General features: G+C 51.0%; 1 protein-coding gene across 2 annotated transcripts; it reads left to right on the top strand.

Annotated features, from left to right (window-relative positions):
• The first annotated feature begins 1,778 nt into the window (after positions 1 to 1,778).
• Positions 1,779 to 18,092, top strand: TMPRSS9 (transmembrane serine protease 9). Of its 2 annotated transcripts, XM_075037507.1 has the most exons (19): positions 1,779 to 1,902; positions 3,373 to 3,500; positions 3,967 to 4,034; positions 4,458 to 4,636; positions 5,796 to 5,837; positions 6,171 to 6,284; positions 6,821 to 6,992; positions 7,249 to 7,523; positions 7,691 to 7,827; positions 9,022 to 9,340; positions 10,189 to 10,360; positions 12,921 to 13,192; positions 13,905 to 14,041; positions 14,618 to 14,978; positions 15,073 to 15,189; positions 15,846 to 16,017; positions 16,345 to 16,610; positions 17,152 to 17,288; positions 17,768 to 18,092. In XM_075037507.1, the coding sequence occupies exons 1-19, from the start codon at positions 1,779 to 1,781 to the stop codon at positions 17,927 to 17,929; spliced, it is 3,354 nt and encodes a 1,117-aa protein (XP_074893608.1). In that variant the 3' UTR covers positions 17,930 to 18,092. The 2 variants fall into 2 exon arrangements, with proteins under 2 accessions (XP_074893608.1, XP_074893609.1); XM_075037508.1 differs by lacking the exons at positions 1,779 to 1,902; positions 3,373 to 3,500; positions 3,967 to 4,034; positions 6,171 to 6,284 and having other exon boundaries at positions 4,535 to 4,636.
• The last annotated feature ends 524 nt before the right edge of the window (positions 18,093 to 18,616 follow it).

The following is an 18,616-nucleotide window of genomic DNA, read 5'->3' as shown; positions in this document are numbered from 1 at the left end:
CAAATTGTCTTAGATAGACTTCTGCGTGCCAGTCTGAAGGGAAGGGTTGTGTGTCTTCTTCCTACCTGTGCGGGAAGAATACTAATCCAGTAATACATTTTAGGGCCAGAGGAAATCAGTGCCCCTTCTTGTCTTGTTAGGCTTCTTGCAAAAACTAACATGACTGAAGTATGGCTGATCGAATGACTGTAGATAAAGCAGGATATTCCAGGCTGTTTCATTCCTACCGATATCCAGCTGTTGATGACGTGCTAAAGAAGGACAACCACAGGCTGGCTTGTACTAGCAAGAGTGCAGACAGAAAAAAAAGGTAAGTGCCCTATTTTTGGCATTTTTGAGATCACATTCAGAGTACCGTATCCCATCTGAGTATCTTCAGTGCATGAAAAGCACTGACATACTGGAACAAGTCTAGCAGAGGCCACTGAGTTGATCTCAGGAGGCAGGAAAGATCACATGAAGAGGCTTTGGTTCCAGTACAGGATGTTTGTACCACTTGAAGCAAAACACTGGAAGCACCAGTACCAGTGCTGACCACAGGAAAGGAGAAACCACTCATCAGGATAGTAGCATAGCTGTAATTAAAGCACATAGTAATTGCTCTGCATCACTAGGCACTGGGAGCTCTCTGCTAAACACTGTGGTGAGTTTTGTCATCCACTGAATTTACTGATGGTAATTTTGTATTTCCTTCACAATTCTTGCAAAAATATGGAACAGCATTGGGCTATATATGAAACCTCACCCTGGAACCTGCCTCATAAACAACTACAGGGTGAAGTTTATTACTTAGTGAGTTTTAATCCACATAACGTATACTACGGGGATATAAGTAGCCTAGTGTCAGGATTTCAGTAGTCAGGTCAGAATAGTCCAGTAGAAGCAGCCAATGATTCTTAAGGGTTTCCAATACCAACTGGCTTTGGTACATTTACTAGACAGACTCCCAGGCAGGTCTCTCTCCATAGCTGCCTATTCAGGCTGCAGAGTTTCATATTTAAGGATATGACTGCAGTCTAGTCTTGTTATTTGCAGGCCTATAAGATTACTCTGAGATAAATGTTGTACTTTCCAACATAACTGTTCCACCTACTACTGCAGCTCTGTGACTCCTGAGCAGCACCAACGCATTTGCTAGTGACGCTGGTCGGTTTTAGGATCTTTACTAGGGGTGATGTCTGAGGCAGAAAGAGCAAGCCAAGATGCCAAGCCCAGTCCATACTCAGCCCTTGCTATGAGCTGGTGTATCCGTTCACCCTGGCATCATAGGTGGTAGGACCTTGAAATCCTGCTGCTAAAACAAACCTGGGGGACTGCCTGCTGAAGAGCAGGTACCGTGTGCTGTCCTGGTTGGACCCCGAGGCAGGGCCTGTGATGCTGGGACACTGGTTCAGTGCTCAGCAGAGCTTGTGTCACCAAAACCACCTGTGCGGAGCACGGAGATGGAGGCATCAGGCTGGTTTGTACTCACAATGGACACGGCCATGCTCAGTGGTGGCCTCCTAGGAAGAAAGGGAAGGGGAACCAGGCAGGGAGGGGCCACCATGGTTGATGCGTTCAGGTCCTACAACCTGGACGTATTAGTAAAATCTCCTGACTATAGCCTAAGGCATATTCAGGGGATGGACTGTGTATCCATCCTTTTACTTCTTGTGATAAGGCGCTGCTTGGAGCTCCTGGGGTAACCATAGCTGGCATGTCACATTTCATCCCAGACTTGTCCTTTTCCTCTTCTTCTTTTTAATCACAGAGGCCATCTGTAGAGCTGCTCAGAAATCATGGACCAGATAAAGGCAGTGCTAGGCACCCAGAGAAGAGGACTGAGGGCCAGCTGCTGGAAGGTAACCGTTGCTGCTGCCGTGGTGGGCGGCGTGACAGCTCTCTACCTGGGGATCCTGCTGGGTAAGTGCGAAGCTGGGTACGTTCTTTCAGTTTATCTGCTCCAGAAAAGAAACGGCTTGCAAAGCTGTCCTGGTTTCAGCTGAGAGAGAGTTAATTTTCCTTCTAGTTGCTGGTATAGTGTTATGTTTTGGGTTCAGTACTATAAGAATGTGGATAACACGCTGATGCTTTCAGTTGTTGCTGAGTGGTGTTTAGACTAAGTCAAGGATTTTTCAGCTTCTCATGCCCAGCCAGCAAGAAGGCTGGAAGGGCATAAGAAGTTGGGAGGGCACACAGCCAGGACAGCTGACCCAAAGTGGCCAGAGGGGTATTCCATACCACCTGACGTCATGTCTAGTATAGAAACTGGGGGGAGTTGGCCTGGGGGGGATCGTGGCTTGGGAACTAACTGGGCATCGGTCAGCGAGTGGTGAGCAACTGCTTTGTGCATCACTTGTTTTGCATATTCCAATCCTTTTATTATTATTGTCGTTTTGTTATTGTTATTATTGTCATTATTAGTGTCTTCCTTTCTGTTCTGTTAAACTGTTCTTATCTCAACCCATGAGTTTTACTTTTTTTCCTGATTCTCTCCCCTAACCCTAACCCACTGCAGAGGGGGGGGGGGGAGTGAGTGAGCGGCTGCGTGGTGCTTAGTTACCTCCTGGGGTTACACCATGACAACAGCTCACGGTCCTCACAGCAAAAACCCTCAAAAGCCTTCTGCTGAGGACAAAATGCGGTCAGCTCTCCTCATATATACACACAAACTGCAAGGGCTCTAGACAACTCATGTTCTGAATGTCTGACTTTAAAGCACTTTATCTTCAGCATCGCATGACATGTATCCTCTATTCCTCTCCTCTAATCTCTCCCTGTGACTCTCAAATTTTGTGTCGCTGTACCTTGCCGCCCCAGCCATCTCCTGTCACAACCTCTAGCAGCCACCGACCATTGCCTGTTTTACTGTCCCACTCAAAATCATGACCACTGTCTCCTCGCCTCTCCCACCTTCCTCCTGCTGCCTCTGGTGTCCCATGGCTAGATGCCACCTCAGGCCAGCCCCCTGGTGTGGACCCCAGGCTGAGATCCCACCAGCACAGCTCTACTGTACAGTACCACTTTCTAAGCTGGCTTTGGTACCCAGCAGCCTGTTCCTGCAAGGATGGGGCCAATCTGGGATTGCACTGCCAGGTTGCACCCATCTGACCATGAACTTTTTTGTCCCAGGCTTGACAAAAATCCACCTTTTTCAAGTTCAAATTAGATTTTCCTATTGCATGTGTGCAGGGTAGCCCAGCACGGCCATGGGGCACCCCCAAGGCAGCCAGGGGTGGTCGGGGACAGTCAAGCTGCTCAGACCAGGGGGGTCTAAAGGACATGATGAGACCCATGTTCCAAAGCGAGCAGCGAGGAAAGCTGGGTCCAGCCATGGCCCCAAACCTCCGTGTGTCCTTTGTGCCCCTGACAGACACCTTCCCTCTCTGGCAGCCTGTCATCCTGCGGGAGAGACCAGCTTTGAGCACACAGTGGAGCTGCAAGGAATCGCATTCAATAGCAGCTTACAGATGGAGAACTCGGATTACTACAGGGTGCTGACGCCTGCTCTTGAGAGGCTGGTGAGTTCATCTGAGCTTGGCAGGAGAAGACTTGGGAAAGACTGTGGCGGCTCCCCAGGGCCCAGCTCAACTGTTCTCATTCAGGAGAATCTGGATGCCAAGGGCAGGAGGAAAACAGGAATTTCTTAAACATCAGCAGGGTATACCACAGGGCTGAGCTGCACTTTGAGAGGCCCCGTCAGGGCCCTAAGAGACATTTGCAGAGTGGGAAATGTGTGCTCAGGTCTGTTCCTTTCACAGGAGAGGTGGTAGGAAGGCATAAAGAAAGGATGTGCTGCCTTGTGCCCTGAGCCAGGGTGGGAAAAGGGTTACACATGAGCTGGACACAGGTGCTCCTGCTGCCTAGAGACAAGAGATGATGCTTCAGCTAGCTCCAGTTCCTTGCAAAATCCCATGCATCATCTAGTCCCACCTCCCTGGGATCTTCTGCCCAGTAAGTGTGTGATCATCGTTCTTTGCTTTGCAGTTTCTGTCCAGTTTCCAGGACTCCCAGCTGGACTGGAGCTGCACTGGTTGCACCATCCTGGGCTACAGGTGAGTGTAGGCAGCTCTCTCTGCAGACTGTGCAGCTCGTGTTTCAGGGCATCCTGACAAACTCCACCAAGAAGGTGAGCTCACACCTGTGTTCTTGTTCAAAACTAGTACAAAGAGAAACTGCTTTTTGGTCAAGGCTGGATTTTCTTCTGGGTTCGCACCAATGTTCTGGATTTTTCCATTTGGAAATGCAGTCAGAAAGGCAGAGGAAAACAGCTTTGTTCAACCAAAGCTGAACTCTGGGCCAAAGAAAAAAAATGCAAAAGACCATTTCAACCAGAGCACATCTCCAGAGAAACTTGCACCTTAAATTATTAAGAATTAGTTCTGTTTCCCTCGAGTTCCCTGTAGGCAGCTACCACAAAAGCCTGTCCCTTGTACTGACCACGGAGCCAATGTACCCATTACTTCTCTGTCTTCCAGCAGGAATGGAAATTCAAGCGTGATCGTCCACTTTCGCCTCCGCTTTGCCCCCCAGGATTCCCAGCCCCTGAGCTCTACCATGGAGAAAGAAGCGCTCAGGCACGGGCTGGCAGCTGCCCTGCACAAGCAGGGTCTCTCCCTGGCTGCCTACGGGACAATATCCTCAGCTTCTCTTACAGGTATGCTCCTCCTGCAACTGCTGGGCAGCCAGAGCAAGGTGCCTTGTGCCGGTGCTGCTAGCACCAAACGTCACACTAGCAAAACCACAGACTGTGTCTCAGATAGCCAAACTGCCACAAGGCTTTAGCTCTGGATGTCCAGTCAAGGCTTTGTGCCCAGCAGCAATGTTAGAAATGGAGGTGCTGCCAGGCACCGAAGCAAACCAACAAAAGATGCTCTGCCTGGCTCCCAGGTGCTACCAGCTTCACAAGACAGCAGCAGAAACATGCCTAGATCTTGGCGGTTGCTCAACAGACATTTGTGGGGGAGTCCCCAGGTCGCCCTCCAACGCTAATGCTGTCCTGCTGCTCTCTCCCCTGCACCAACAGAGCCTAAAGCAAAAATTGCAGCTTTGGCTTTTCTTGCAGCACCTGGAACCAGCCTGAGGGGCAAGAGGTCAAGCTTCAGGAGGTTAATTGCTGGGTTGACTGTACCTACAAGCGCACAGCAGCCCTTAGGCAGTCCTCAGAGTTGTAGCAATAATTCCTGCTTAGGTAGATATTTCTCATATTTTAATTATTCTCTGAAACCACCCGACTAGAAATTCTCCTTTCCATCAGTGACTGTGGAGTTGCATGTGACCGTAGGACTCCAGGTCCAGGGGATTAAAAAAAACATATGCCTGGAAAACACGAAGGTGTGGGTTCCTCTGCAGCTCCCTCTGCACTCCCTGCAATGATGGGCAGGGTCCCTGGACCTTTGGGAGCCTTGTGCAGCCCAAATGGAGGGTGCACAGACACCCCTTGGCTTTAGGCAACAGCCCTGCATAGCTTCAGCCTTGGAGCCTGCTCCTGGGAGGCAACTCAGTGCCACAGCTCTTGGGAATTTCTCCCTGCACCTGGGATCACCCCAAAAGCCTGCAGGGCTGTAGACGGCTGTTCCTCCACTGCGCACTGTGCCCACGGTGGAGCAAACTGAAGAAGGGTCCCGGTGAGCTCAAGGCCAGGAGCTCCCTGCTGGCTGTGGGGCAGGAAAAGTGATGGCCAGGCAAGAGGAAAAAATGAAGCAAAGCCTCTGCCAGCCCTGGCCCGGGAGCAGCACAGTCCATGGGAACATGCAGCTTCTGTGCACCCGACTGGGACGCCCTCACTGATCCCCATTCTTTCCACTTCGTCACAGGTCCCAGTGAGGTTTCTCCCTACAGACCTGGACTGAAATCAGGTAAGAGCCAGGCAGCAGGAAGAGCCATCTGCCCCAGCTCCCTCGGCTGCACTCTGCAGCCTGACCTGTAGCCTTCTCCTCACCAGCGGCCTGGCTGCAGATACAAGAGGTGTTTGTACCCCATCTTGTTCATCACCTGGTGGTCCAGGGCCCTGCACCACTTTGCTGCAATAAGGGCTGCAGCTCTGCTCCCGGCTCCATCCTGCAGGGACTCCGGCACTGCCAGGGAGCAGAGGGACAAGGACACTGTGGTGGCTGCCCCTAGGGAAGCCGGGGGTTCATTGCTGGGAGGGCTGCAGAAGACACAAGTGACTCAAGCCTTGCTGTCCCCAGGGAGCTGCCCTGGAGACACGTTCACTTGCTGCAATACCCAGTGTGTGTGGAAAGAAAACCCTGAATGCGATGGCCAAAAAGACTGTGCAGATGCCCCTGATGAAAGGGGCTGTGGTGAGTCTCTTGCAGCAGGTCTCCTGGACATGGGGGACAGGCCACATCCCACTGCTGCAGACCACTGCGCTTCTGGGCACTGAAGAGAGCCAAAGACATGGGCCAATAGTAGACGTCTGCATCAGGATGAGGGGAATTGTACCCTAGAAACACCTTGGTCCCACCACCAACTTCAAAGAGTCATGGGCACCACATGCCCACGAGCTGCTGGGAGCAGACCATGAGGCAGTGGCTGAGCTTGTGGAACTAGCCAAGATATCTCCAGAATTTCTTGCTTTAGAAGTTTCAGGGAGGATGCTGTGATGGCCCACTGCTTTGCAGTGCTCTTTTCCGAGCCTGCAGGTTAAAGTCTGCCCTGTGACATCCCTGGCAAAGTCCTGCTGCTTAAGCATGTGCTGGGAGCATGCACAAAGCTGTAGCAGCTTTTCCCACTTGTCCCCAAGAGCAGAAGCAGCTTTTCCCACTTGTCCCCAAGAGCACTTTGGTGGGGCACAGCCGGCAGGATCCTGATGCACTGGCTCTCTCCTCCCTTTCAGACTGCGGGAGCCGCCCTGCCATGCAGACTGCCAGCAGGATAGTTGGAGGCTCAGAGGCATCCAGAGGGGAGTTCCCGTGGCAAGTCAGCCTGCGAGAGAACAACGAGCACTTCTGCGGTGCTGCAATCCTCACAGAGAAGTGGCTGGTGTCTGCCGCTCACTGCTTTACTGAGTAAGCTCTAGCCACGCTAGCTTGCCCCCCGGCCCTGTTTCCAAAAGCTGCCGTATCTTCTGGCTCAGGCTCCCGCTGTACCACACTGGCCCATCATGCCTGGTTTCCTTCCCTTACCGGATTAAGCCACGGGGAGCTCTTGTCCACAGGGATGGCAGGATGGTCGGGAGGCAGCATCACCCGCAACCGGCGGCTCTGGTTTGCAGGGCGATGCTGTGGCTGCAGGGTCACGCAGTCCCTGCTGTCTCTCTTCCAGGTTTCAGGACCCAGCCATGTGGGCAGCTTACACGGGGACCACCTCCCTCAGAGGCTCAGACAGCAGCACGGTGAAAATGGACATCGCACGCATCATCCCACACCCCTCCTACAATCCCGACACAGCTGACTATGATGTGGCCGTGCTGGAGCTGAAGAGACCTGTGACCTTCACTACGTACATCCAGCCTGTGTGCCTGCCAGACGCTGGGCATCACTTCCCCACCAGCAAGAAGTGCCTTATCTCTGGCTGGGGCTACCTCAAGGAGGATTTCTGTAAGCAAAGCATGGCAGGAGGCATGGTGGGGTGTGAGCGGTGCAGGAGGCATCAGGGAAGGGAACTCGGGCCGTGTTCTTGCCAGCTGGGGTGAGCTGTAGCATGGGGAGCTGGTGCCGTGCGAGGCTCCCTGTGGTGAGTTCACGGTTGCGTCTTTCTCGTTTAGTGGTGAAACCTGAGTTCCTGCAGAAAGCAACGGTGGAGCTGCTGGACCAGACGCTGTGCTCCAGCCTCTACAGCCATGTCCTCACAGACAGGATGCTGTGTGCTGGCTACCTGGAGGGGAAAATCGACTCCTGCCAGGTAAGCTTTGCCCAGGGAAGCCGACACACCTCCCTGCATGAGTCTTTTCCCTCCCAGTATGCACCAAGCAGTACTTCAAGAGGCAGGATCTGACACCATGGTCATGGTTCCCCCTGCAAGGTTTGAGGCTGTGCCTTGGAACCAAGCATGGATCTGCAGGGACTGCAGAAGACAAAAGTGAGGATATGTTCCCTAGTGCTTAGAGCAAGGCACTGCTGTTTAAGGGGCTCTTTTGGCTATTTAACTACTTTTCTCTACTTCCTGAGCTGTAATCAGGGCTGGCACTACCAATGTACCTGGCAGGTCCTCAGATCAAAATCCAGATGGCAAAGGGCAGCAGTGGAAACTAAAACATACACAACAGTTGTTGGTGAACAACTCGGTGTTATCCCTAGTTAGCTTTTATCCAGCCTGGAATTGCAAGTGGTCAGCTGGAGAAAATCCTGCCTTTCACAATGTGTTGTGAGAGGAGGACTGTGATTTCCATGGCTGTCCCTGTGATTTGGCAGGGCCCTTCATAGCCACAGCCACCAGCTGACCAAAACTGCACTTCTTTGGCGGTAGTGCTTCACATTTCTGCACCAAGTGCAGCACAAACACGAGAGAAGGGGCCAAGAATGGAAGATTCAAGGTTGGATGATGAACGTGACCCATCTGGTTATTAATTACTCACCCATAGCAATCCAACCCCCAGAAGGCACTGCCAGCATCACAGACACCACATGTCCTACATCAGCAACACTCATGGCCCCCCAGCACCAAAGAATTGACCAGGAAACCATAGGCCAAATCAAGAAAACATGCAAAGATTAGCATGGTCTCCCTGGGTTGCCTATCATGCAATGAACACCCATCATCTGGCTGTTTAGGGGCTGCTGGGCTTAACCTTTAAGAGCAGCAGTTTAACAAATGATTAAACCAGTAGCAATGCTTACCCTAGATTTTATGGAGGATGGTCTTATGCTCTTCTGGCATATCAAGGGCACAATGCTACTGCTTAATAGAGGACACAGAGGAGCACCCAAAGGCCAGCACAGGAGATGCTTCACTCACCGCTAGGCTGGAGCAAATAAGCAGAGGTGAGCTGGGATACACAGGGACAGAGAGACCCAGTCTGCCAGAGGTATGCTGAGGGTGGCCAGGGCAAGCTTGGAGTGTCCCCAGTGAAAGCTCACCATCTGGCTTCTCTTGCAGGGTGACTCTGGTGGGCCCCTGGTTTGCCAAGAACCATCCGGCAAGTTTTTCCTGGCAGGAATTGTGAGCTGGGGAATTGGATGCGCTGAAGCCAGGCGGCCCGGGGTTTACACACGTGTTACCAAACTCAGAAACTGGATCTTGGATGCTATTTCTGCCTTCCCCACCTCCATAGCCCGTACTGTCCCTATAAAACACACCAGTACTAATAATAACATGGTCAGCTCTGAAAAGATAAACACCACCACTCCCGGAGCAATCCGCACCACTTCACCACCCCCAGCTGCCAGCAACCCGGTGACTGCATCAAGACCACAAGGTATGAGCACCTACAGGGTGGGTGCACCTTGGCAGGAAGAATGGCTGGTACAGGTCCAAATGTCAGGTTCTTCTGCTGCTGAGCTGAAATGACCTTCAGTAGGGTGACCCACACAACCCTTGCCTAAGTGCTAAGGGCCAAGGCACAAGTTACATTATCTGGCTACCCCGGCTCACCCAGAGCAGCCTGGCAAAGTCACTCAGTACCTGTGCAGATGAGTTCCTCCTTTGCTTATGCAACTGAATGTGTAATTTTGTCTGCTGTCTGTGTAACTGGTCTGCACCAGCAGGCCCAGGACAGGGTACTGAGACGCAGCAGCGTCTGACACTGTTTAACCTATCGACCGCTCACTTTTGTTTGCCACCTAAGGATCTTCCAGTAGTTCAAAATTGATGGCTGCAACTTCACAGCAGCATGCGTCTTCTCCCTGAAGGGAAGGAGGGCATGTGTCTATAGGATGACCTGTCAGCTCCAAGGAGCCCTTCCAGCAGCTCTGCAGGGAGATACAGATGTAGGGTATTTTTCTAAATTTAGGATTAACTTTTTATCTGGAATGGCAAGGCTAAGAAGCACAGAGCTGCTGGTTACTCTGCCTTTGAGAAAGGCACAGGATTAAGGACTTGCCAAGGGCAAGATGCAGAGCAGCAGTTAGGGTGAAAGCCCATGTATAGCTGTGCACGGCCACCATCAGGGACCGCCACGATCAGCAGGCAGGGCTTGGGCAGCTGCCTCACACTTCAGCCCTGACCTGTCCCTGCTCACTCCTACTGGTTAGAGAGAGCAAAATTCTCTCCTCGCTTGTCTTCTGCTAGGAGTACTCACAAGTCATGCTTTGGCTTTTGTTTCAGAGTGTGGAGGACGACCTGGGTTCTCTAAACCCAGCAAGATCGTGGGAGGAACAGATGCTTCCAGAGGAGAGATCCCCTGGCAAGTCAGCCTGAAAGAATACTCAATCCATTTCTGTGGAGCCACCGTCATTGGGGACCGCTGGCTGCTGTCAGCAGCTCACTGCTTCAATGAGTAAGAGTCTGTCCCTGCTAGCACTGCTGTTCCAGCTCACCTGCCCACCAGCATAAAGCTGTGCAGCTTTACACAGCCATGTAGCCAAACCCATTGCTGTGGCACTGGAGTCACTGGGGAAAAACAAGAACAGACGCTGGACATTAATTTTTGTTATAGCTAGAGATTCATAGGAAAAGGGTGTTGTGGGGAGGCTGGGATGAGGCAGGGAAAGGTTAAAGTAGCCTGGGCAGGGAGCAAGGACAACACATGCAACAGGGGTGGAAAAGGACAGGTGCCACAAGAGAGTTTCTTCAAGAAATTTAACCTTAAAAATTGGCTATAATATAGGAAATATAGACACACAGTCAGCTGTTAAAGGGAGGATGGTCAGTTCAATCCTGCATAGTTCTGTTAAACAGCAAGAGCCCAAGCCCAGATTTATAAATAACCCAGATAAAGAAATGAGTAGCGAGAGGATAATGTTTGTCAAGAATAAAAATTCCTGAAGGCAGAAAGGGTGGGGGACTAACTATGAAGAGTTTCAAGACAACCTTATGTGTTTAGCTGGGCAATAAAGCAGCAAGTGAAATGCAAGGTAGACAAGCGTGAAGTAAAAAAAAAAGTGTGGGTGAAAAAACTGGCTGGCTGGATGAGCCCAGAGAGTTGTGGTGAATGGAGTTAAATCCAGTTGGCAGCGAGTCACAAGTGGCATTCCCGAGGGCTCAGTATTGAGGCTAGTTCTGTTTAATATCTTTATCAATGATCTGGACGAGAGGATTGAGTGCACTCTCAGCAAGTTCGCAGATGACACCAAGTTGGGTGGGAGGGTTGATCTGCTGGAGGGTAGGAAGGCTCTACAGAGGGATCTGGACAGGCTGGATCGATGGGCCGAGACCAATTGTATGAGGTTGTACAAGGCCAAGTGTCGGGTCCTGCAACTGGGTCACAACAACCCCATGCAGCGCTACGGGCTTGGGGAAGAGTGGCTGGAAAGCTGCCCGGCAGAAAAAGACTTGGGGGTGTTGGTCAACAGCCGGCTGAATATGAGCCAGCAGTGTGCCCAGGTGGCCAAAAATGCCAACAGCATCCTGGCCTGTATCAGAAATAGTGTGGCCAGCAGGAGCAGGGAGGTGGTTGTTCCCCTGTACTGGGCACTGGTGAGGCAGCACCTCGAGTCCTGTGTTCAGTTTTGGGTCCCTCACTACAGGGAAGACATTGAGGTGCTGGAGCGTGTTTAGAGAAGGGCGACCAAGTTGGTGAGGGGCCTGGAGCACAAGTCTTATGAGGAGCGGCTGAGGGAACTGGGGCTGTTTGTTTAGTCCGGAGAAGAGGAGGCTGAGGGGAGACCTTATCGCTCTCTACAACTGCCTGAGGGGGGTTGTAGTGAGGTGGGTGTTGGTGTCGTCTGTCAGGTGGCTGGAGATAGGATGAGAGGAAATGGCCTCAAGTTGTAGCAGAGGAGGTTTAAATTGGATATTAGGAAAAATTTCTTTACTGAAAGGGTTGTCAGGGATTGGAACAGGCTGTCCAGGGAAGTGGTTGAGTCACCATCCCTGGAGGTGTTCAAAAACATGTAGACAAGGCACTTCAAGACATGGTTTAGTAGGCATGGTTGACAGTTGGACTTGATGATCTTTTAAAGGTCTTTTCCAACCTAAATGATTCTATGCTAAGTGATGCACACAGCAAAAGAGCAGTGCTATCTGCCTGCAGATGATGATGGGTCTCCATCAGCTTTTACCATTCAGAAAAAGAGGTCAGAAATACTGTGGATATTGCCATGAGAACACCAGTTCTGTGTTCAGTGGCAATTAAAGAGCAAGTGAATGCTAGTAATTATTAGAAAAACAACTGAGATGATTACCAGTATGTTGCTGGTAATCCACAGCATTCTGACTTCTCAAACATTGCATGCAGTGCTAGAATAACATTGTAAAAAGGCTAACACAAGACACAAGGATGAACTGGGTGTGGAACAGCATCCATAACAAGCATGACGAAATCCATCAGACTAGACTTGGGTAAAGAGACAACTGGGTGGGAAGGGAGTGTGTGATAGGGACTACACAATTATGAAGGGTACAGAGGAAGTGTTTAGGGAATGCCTTCTTACTGTTTCTCTGAGTTATCAAATAACCACCAAGAGCAGGTGGAAAACAATCAGAAGGAAGCAGTTCATACATGTCATTAATCCGAATGTTTAAAATTCATATGGGATTTAAAAAAAAAAAAAGAATAAAACACAGCTCTAGAAAAATCCAAACAAAACCCCATATCCATCAAGACTTACTGAATATAGAGACACCATCCGTGTGCCAGAACAATCCTGAAATAACAAATTTCTGGAGGTGAGGAGAGGATTATTACATGTGTACCTGCTCTTTAGGAGACAGGTGCCACTGCTGGAGACAGTTCTTTGGGCCTGACTTAGCAGAGCTACTCTTCTGTGTGCTGGGGTCTCCTTTGGTAAAGTAAGGTTTCAAACACTGATCATTTAAAGTTGTCTGCAATTTAAATGTCAGAATTCATGCTAGGCATATGTGTGTGAGCATGCATGTTTAGGATTATGTATTTGCAGGACAAATCCAGAAGAGATCGAAGCCTATGTGGGAACAACATCACTAAATGGAACAGATGGGAATGCAGTGAAAGTCAATGTAACAAGAGTGATCCAGCATCCCCTCTTCGACCCTTTTATTCTGGACTTTGATGTGGCTATACTTGAGCTGGCAAGACCTCTTGTCTTCAGCAAATACATCCAGCCTGTCTGTCTCCCACTTGCTGTGCAGAAGTTTCCTGTTGGCAAGAAATGCATAATTTCTGGGTGGGGTAACCTCCAAGAAGGGAACGGTAAGTAGAAATGCATTACCAGTTGATTTGCTCCAGAGCAGTGACAAGACTCAGCAGTAAAGCCTGTGCCACTGCCACCCAGACAGTCCTGGGAGCATACAGGACAGGGGACAGTAACAGGGACAGTCAGGAACTGACAGAAACGCAAGAATAAGGGCACATAGGGCACTACCTTAAATCGCAGTTATTTAGGAGCCAGCAGCAAACGAAAAAATGGAAAGAGCAGCTTGGCAGGAACCAGGAGAAACCAGCTGGGGTCCCCTCAGGAGTCGTCCCATGTTAAGCAAGAGTAGGGCATTGCCTCAGATCTGCTGTAGCTCTGGCAGGACAGTATGTCAGCCTCAGCAACCACGCTCAGTTGCAAAGATGTTCCAAGCAATTAGAAAAAGCAAAGACCCCATTGTAGGGAGAAGGCCTGAGGGTGGCACGTGTGCTACCAAAGCCCTACTGTCCCTGTAACAGTTGACCAGGAGCCCACAAGCTGTCAGGACAACAGAAACTTGCTGCCTGTGTGCAATAGCCTTTCCACAGGTATGAAACTATGCCCTGGGGTGAGCCAGGAGCTTCAGGGCTGCTGAGAGTAGCTCATAGGGGATTCAACTCCTGTGTGGGATTAGAGCCTGTTTTCCTGAAATATGTGTTGGGTCAGTCTAAAAGCCGTTAGTTCCCAGTTCCCTTTGCTGGACTCACTAATGCTATGGTTTTCATGCAGTCACCAAGCCTGAGATCCTACAGAAAGCCTCTGTGGGCATCATAGACCAGAAGACCTGCAATTTCCTCTACAACTTCTCCCTCACTGACCGAATGATCTGTGCTGGCTTCCTGGAGGGGAAGATAGACTCATGCCAGGTAAGAGTCTGCGATTTCCCTGCTCCTCTGTGGATTGCTCCAGAAAGCTGGGCTAACTCACAGCCTCAGCACATCCTTGGGATATATTTACTGAGCTGCTGTGGCCAGGCTGTAATCCACATGTACCCTTAGCTCAAAAAACCCACCCCACTGCCTTGAAGCTTTAGAAAAGTAAATAAAGCTCCATCAAGTTGAGCATGACTTAAACCAATATCCCACTGCTCTGTCTGGCCAGACTGGAGTCCTGGATGAAGCAGGTCTCCTCCTGTGGCAGCGAGACAGTGGTAGGTAGTAGTGGCTGTCCTTCATTTGTGGAAAAGTATTGTCAGGAGCTATTAACTTTCATGACAAATGCCACTTGTATCTGTGCAGCCAGGTTGAGCCATTGACCCCAGTTTCAGCCTCTGCACACTCACATCTTGCACACACACTGCATAGCAGCAGACAGCCCTACAGGGCTGGAGAAAGAAGAATTTGGGGCTAGCTAAGTCGTCCCAATGTGGCTGAGGGGCAGCCCCATGTAGACCTGTCTTGGGGAGACTGGGCTGAGCAGCCCTTGCCTTGCTTCCTCCTCAGGGAGATTCAGGTGGACCCTTGGCCTGTGAGATGACCCCAGGAGTGTTTTATCTGGCTGGCATCGTGAGCTGGGGAATTGGTTGCGCCCAGCCTACGAAACCTGGTGTGTACTCCAGAATTACCAAACTCAAAGACTGGATCCTGGATACCATCTCACAGTTGCCCAGTCCTGGCACAGGCACCCCTTCCAGTTCAGCCATCACGAGAACTTCTACTGCAGCCATCCTCACTCGCCAGCCCAGCACAACACCTGCAAGTCCATTCAACAGAACCACCCTGGAGATGAAAACAATCACAACCATGAAAGAAACCTCCACAGCTCTGGAAACCACTGAGCCTGCCAAGCCCACCCAAACCCCAGGTAAAATTGATGATAGATTTATTGACATGTTGGTGGGAGACCTCCAGCCCCAGAACAGAGGATACTGAGCAGGCCGTGGGTTATTGCCTTCCAGTGGTGCCTTGTACTAGCTTCACCTTCAAGTGTTCCAGCAAGGTCTGTATTGGAAAAGAAAATCCCGAATGTGATGGCATTGTTGACTGCAGCAACGGCTTCGATGAGCACAACTGTGGTGAGTACTGCTTTGCAGCCTGTGACTGCCACCCAGCCTTATTCTACATTACCCAGACTCTCCAATGCAACCCACCAACTTCACATGGGCTGTCTTGGGCCCCCCGTTGTACACTGGGGGTCTGGGCCAGCCCTTTGTGGTCCAGGTCCTACTTGGTCTGCCAGAGTCTATAACAAGATGAAGCTGGATGAGCAGGGTCCAAATTTTCTGCCAGAAAATGTGGCCTCTTCTCCTCTGCTATAAACATTAGAACACATTTCCCAGCACACAGGCCTTCTGGCCAGTCAGTCTGCTAGTACAAGATAGCAAGACAGCTCTGCACAACAGGGCAGCCCAGAAGATGTCCTGTCATCCCTGGGACTGCTCCTTGGACTGCACATTCCTTGCTGTGTGACAGCTCAGCCAGTCCATCCAAACATCCCCTCCTCACATATCACATCCCTGGAAGGTGTGATCTGTGGTAACAAGTAAAATTTCCCAAACCATACCATTTCTGCCCAGCCTCACCTCAGACTGGTGAATGAAATTCATCACATCCTACTGCCCTGTGTATGTCTCCCCAGAAAGCTGCCCCATGGCATGGGCTATGGAAGGAGGGCAGATATCCCTTTCACTTACGGTTACTTAAAACCATGGTGCCCCTTCTTCTGTCCCAGACTGTGGCTTAACAACCGCTCTGGCCTTCAGCAAGATCGTGGGTGGCAGCACTGCGGCTCGAGGAGAATGGCCCTGGCAAGTCAGTCTCTGGCTTCGGCAGAAGGAGCACAAGTGTGGGGCTGTCCTCATTGCTGACCGATGGCTGCTCTCTGCAGCTCACTGCTTCGATATGTAAGTCTGAGATGGGCTAGTGAAGCCAGCTGGCTCTTGGCCTCACTCCCGTCAGCCCACCAGCCCTTCCGCTTCCTCGCAGTCCAGCACCATGGCTGGGATGCTGTGCCTCACTGGAAGCACGCACTCCCTGCTACAGATGTGCCCCTACAGGTAAGCATGAAGAGGAAGGAGTGGAGCAAAGCCTGGGCATGTCCACAGTGTGATGGAGACAGGGGTCCTGGCCTCACAAGGTGTGGCCATAGTGCATCCCAGCCCCACAACTGGAGGAATGGCCCTCCTTGTGGGGCCATGCTCCTAACAGCCAGGTTTGCTCTCTTTCTGCAGTTACAGTGACCCCAAAATGTGGGTGGCCTTTCTAGGAACACTATTCCTGAGTGGCATCGATGGCAAAATGGAGAAAATATTCCGTATCTACAAGCACCCTTTTTACAACGTCTATAGCCTGGACTACGATGTGGCACTGCTAGAGCTGAACATGCCCATCAAGTTCAGCAACACAATCAAACCTATATGTCTCCCAGACAATTCACACATCTTCCGCGAAGGAGCCAGATGCTTCATCACAGGCTGGGGCTCCACGAAGGAAGGAGGTACTGGCTGAGAGGGCTCCCTCACATCCATGATGGCCAAGCTAAGTGCCACCCACCCTGTGAGCCCAAACATATACAATTCCCACTCCACTGCCCCAAGCACTCCCCATGCCAGGCTGGACCCTGCAGGGGACACCAACCTGGGCAAGGCCTGGTGTCACCAAAATTTCCCCCCCAGCAGTCATGCACTGTACTCCTCCTCCATTTGGTTACACCTCTGCCCTCTTGCAGCCTTCCCAAGCTTTCTGCACGCCAGCCACTGTGCTCCCCATCCCTGTAGCAGCTGCTCCAGCTGTGCTCCTGCAGTACACGGACCACCCTGACACCATTTCTGTCTGGTCAGCTGAGCTGCCTGACAAACTACACACCAAAGGGACCTTCCTGTGCTTGCTCTGCTGGGGAGGAACCAGGCCTGATTCACTGTCCCAGTGCAGGTCGCTCCCATTGGCAAGCAAGTAAGGCTGCAGAGACCCTACTCCTACACATGCTGCTGCTTCTCACGTGCTCTGCACCAAGCTAACAGTGATACTTGCCTTCTCAGGTGTCATGTCAAAGCATCTGCAAAAAGCAGCAGTGAACATCATCGGAGACCAGGCCTGCAAAAAGTTCTACCCTGTCCAGATCAGCAGCAGGATGGTGTGTGCCGGTTTCCCACACGGCACCGTCGACAGTTGTTCAGTGAGTGTGAGAGCAGCAAATGCTGTGGCTGGGACAGAGCAAACTTGTGCAAAGTCCCCGGGCTGTATTCTCTCTGGACAGCCTTGCCCTGCCTCCCCTAGCTCAGCTGTCTGTCCATCCATCTCTACTGGCTGTTGCCATTATCCAAGTCCATCCTGCATACACCTCCTTCTGCTTCCTCCACCAACCTGTGACAGGTCAGGGAAACATGCAGAGAGGTAATGCCAAGCAAGAGACCATAGGGATACCATGGAGCGCGTTTCATGACCCTATTGTGCCTCCAAACATACTCTGCCATGTTCTAGAACCCCAACCTCAGATTGTGCATGCAAGTACATCACTGAGCAGTCCTCCAGCTTGCAAGCAGGCTCCTGGGAAGGTGGGGAACAAGACAGCAAATGCTCCTATATATGTCTCATGGCTGACGGGGCTGGGCTGCCTCTTTGGCTTGATACAGGACCCTTTTCTTCTCTCTGCAGGGTGATGCAGGTGGGCCCCTGGCATGTAAAGAACCCTCAGGAAAGTGGTTTCTAGCAGGAATCACAAGCTGGGGCTATGGCTGTGCCAGGCCATACTTCCCTGGTGTCTACACCAAAGTCACAGCTGTCCAAGGCTGGATTGCGCAGAACCTCAAGCACTGAAGCTGCATTTCACCACTCAGGGAAGGTGATGAATGAGAGGAGTAATTGCCAGAGGATGCACTAACCCCTCAGCTATTGTACATTTTTTTTTTGATGCTGCAAAGTGGTGAAGATGGCCTGCAGGTATTAAGCAAATGCCAGTGTTGTGTGACCCACTGCAGTTGTGACGCCAGGGCATTTGATAACTGCTTTGCATAGACAGGTACAATTCTAGACATTTTCTATAAATAAATGAGACCTGTCCCATCTTAAGACCTGGCCAAACATCCTTCGCATTAAAATGTGGCCTTTCTAGTTGGAGAGGTGCCTGAAGCACTGCCAGAGATTCATGTAGTTTGGCTGACCTCTGTCTATGAGCTGTCATTCCAAATCCAAGCCAAGAGACAAGTGAACTTTGCCCCAGCTGAGTTATGCCCTTGCAGAAGCCTCAGACCTCACTGCCTTGATGGAGCTGTTATGTTGTGCAATGGCTTTTGGAAAGGGTATGCTACTGTTTCCACTCAATGCTTGGTACTAGTAAGCTCAGTGATGATCCCCTGGCTCACCACTTGATCACAAGAGAAGGTAGGACTAAAACACTTGGATCACACAGGCCCTCATCTGTATTAGAGAATCAGGACAGGCTTCTCACACACACACACCCCCGCCCCAAGCTCCCAGGGCCCTTTGCATAAGGAAACTGGTAGT

The sequence above is a fragment of the Buteo buteo genome, chromosome 10 (assembly GCF_964188355.1).
Source record: "Buteo buteo chromosome 10, bButBut1.hap1.1, whole genome shotgun sequence".
In the NCBI taxonomy this organism is placed as follows: Eukaryota; Metazoa; Chordata; class Aves; order Accipitriformes; family Accipitridae; genus Buteo; species Buteo buteo.
The sequence above is the reverse complement of the archived record's forward strand: the minus strand, read 5'-3'. Positions and strand labels throughout refer to the sequence as shown.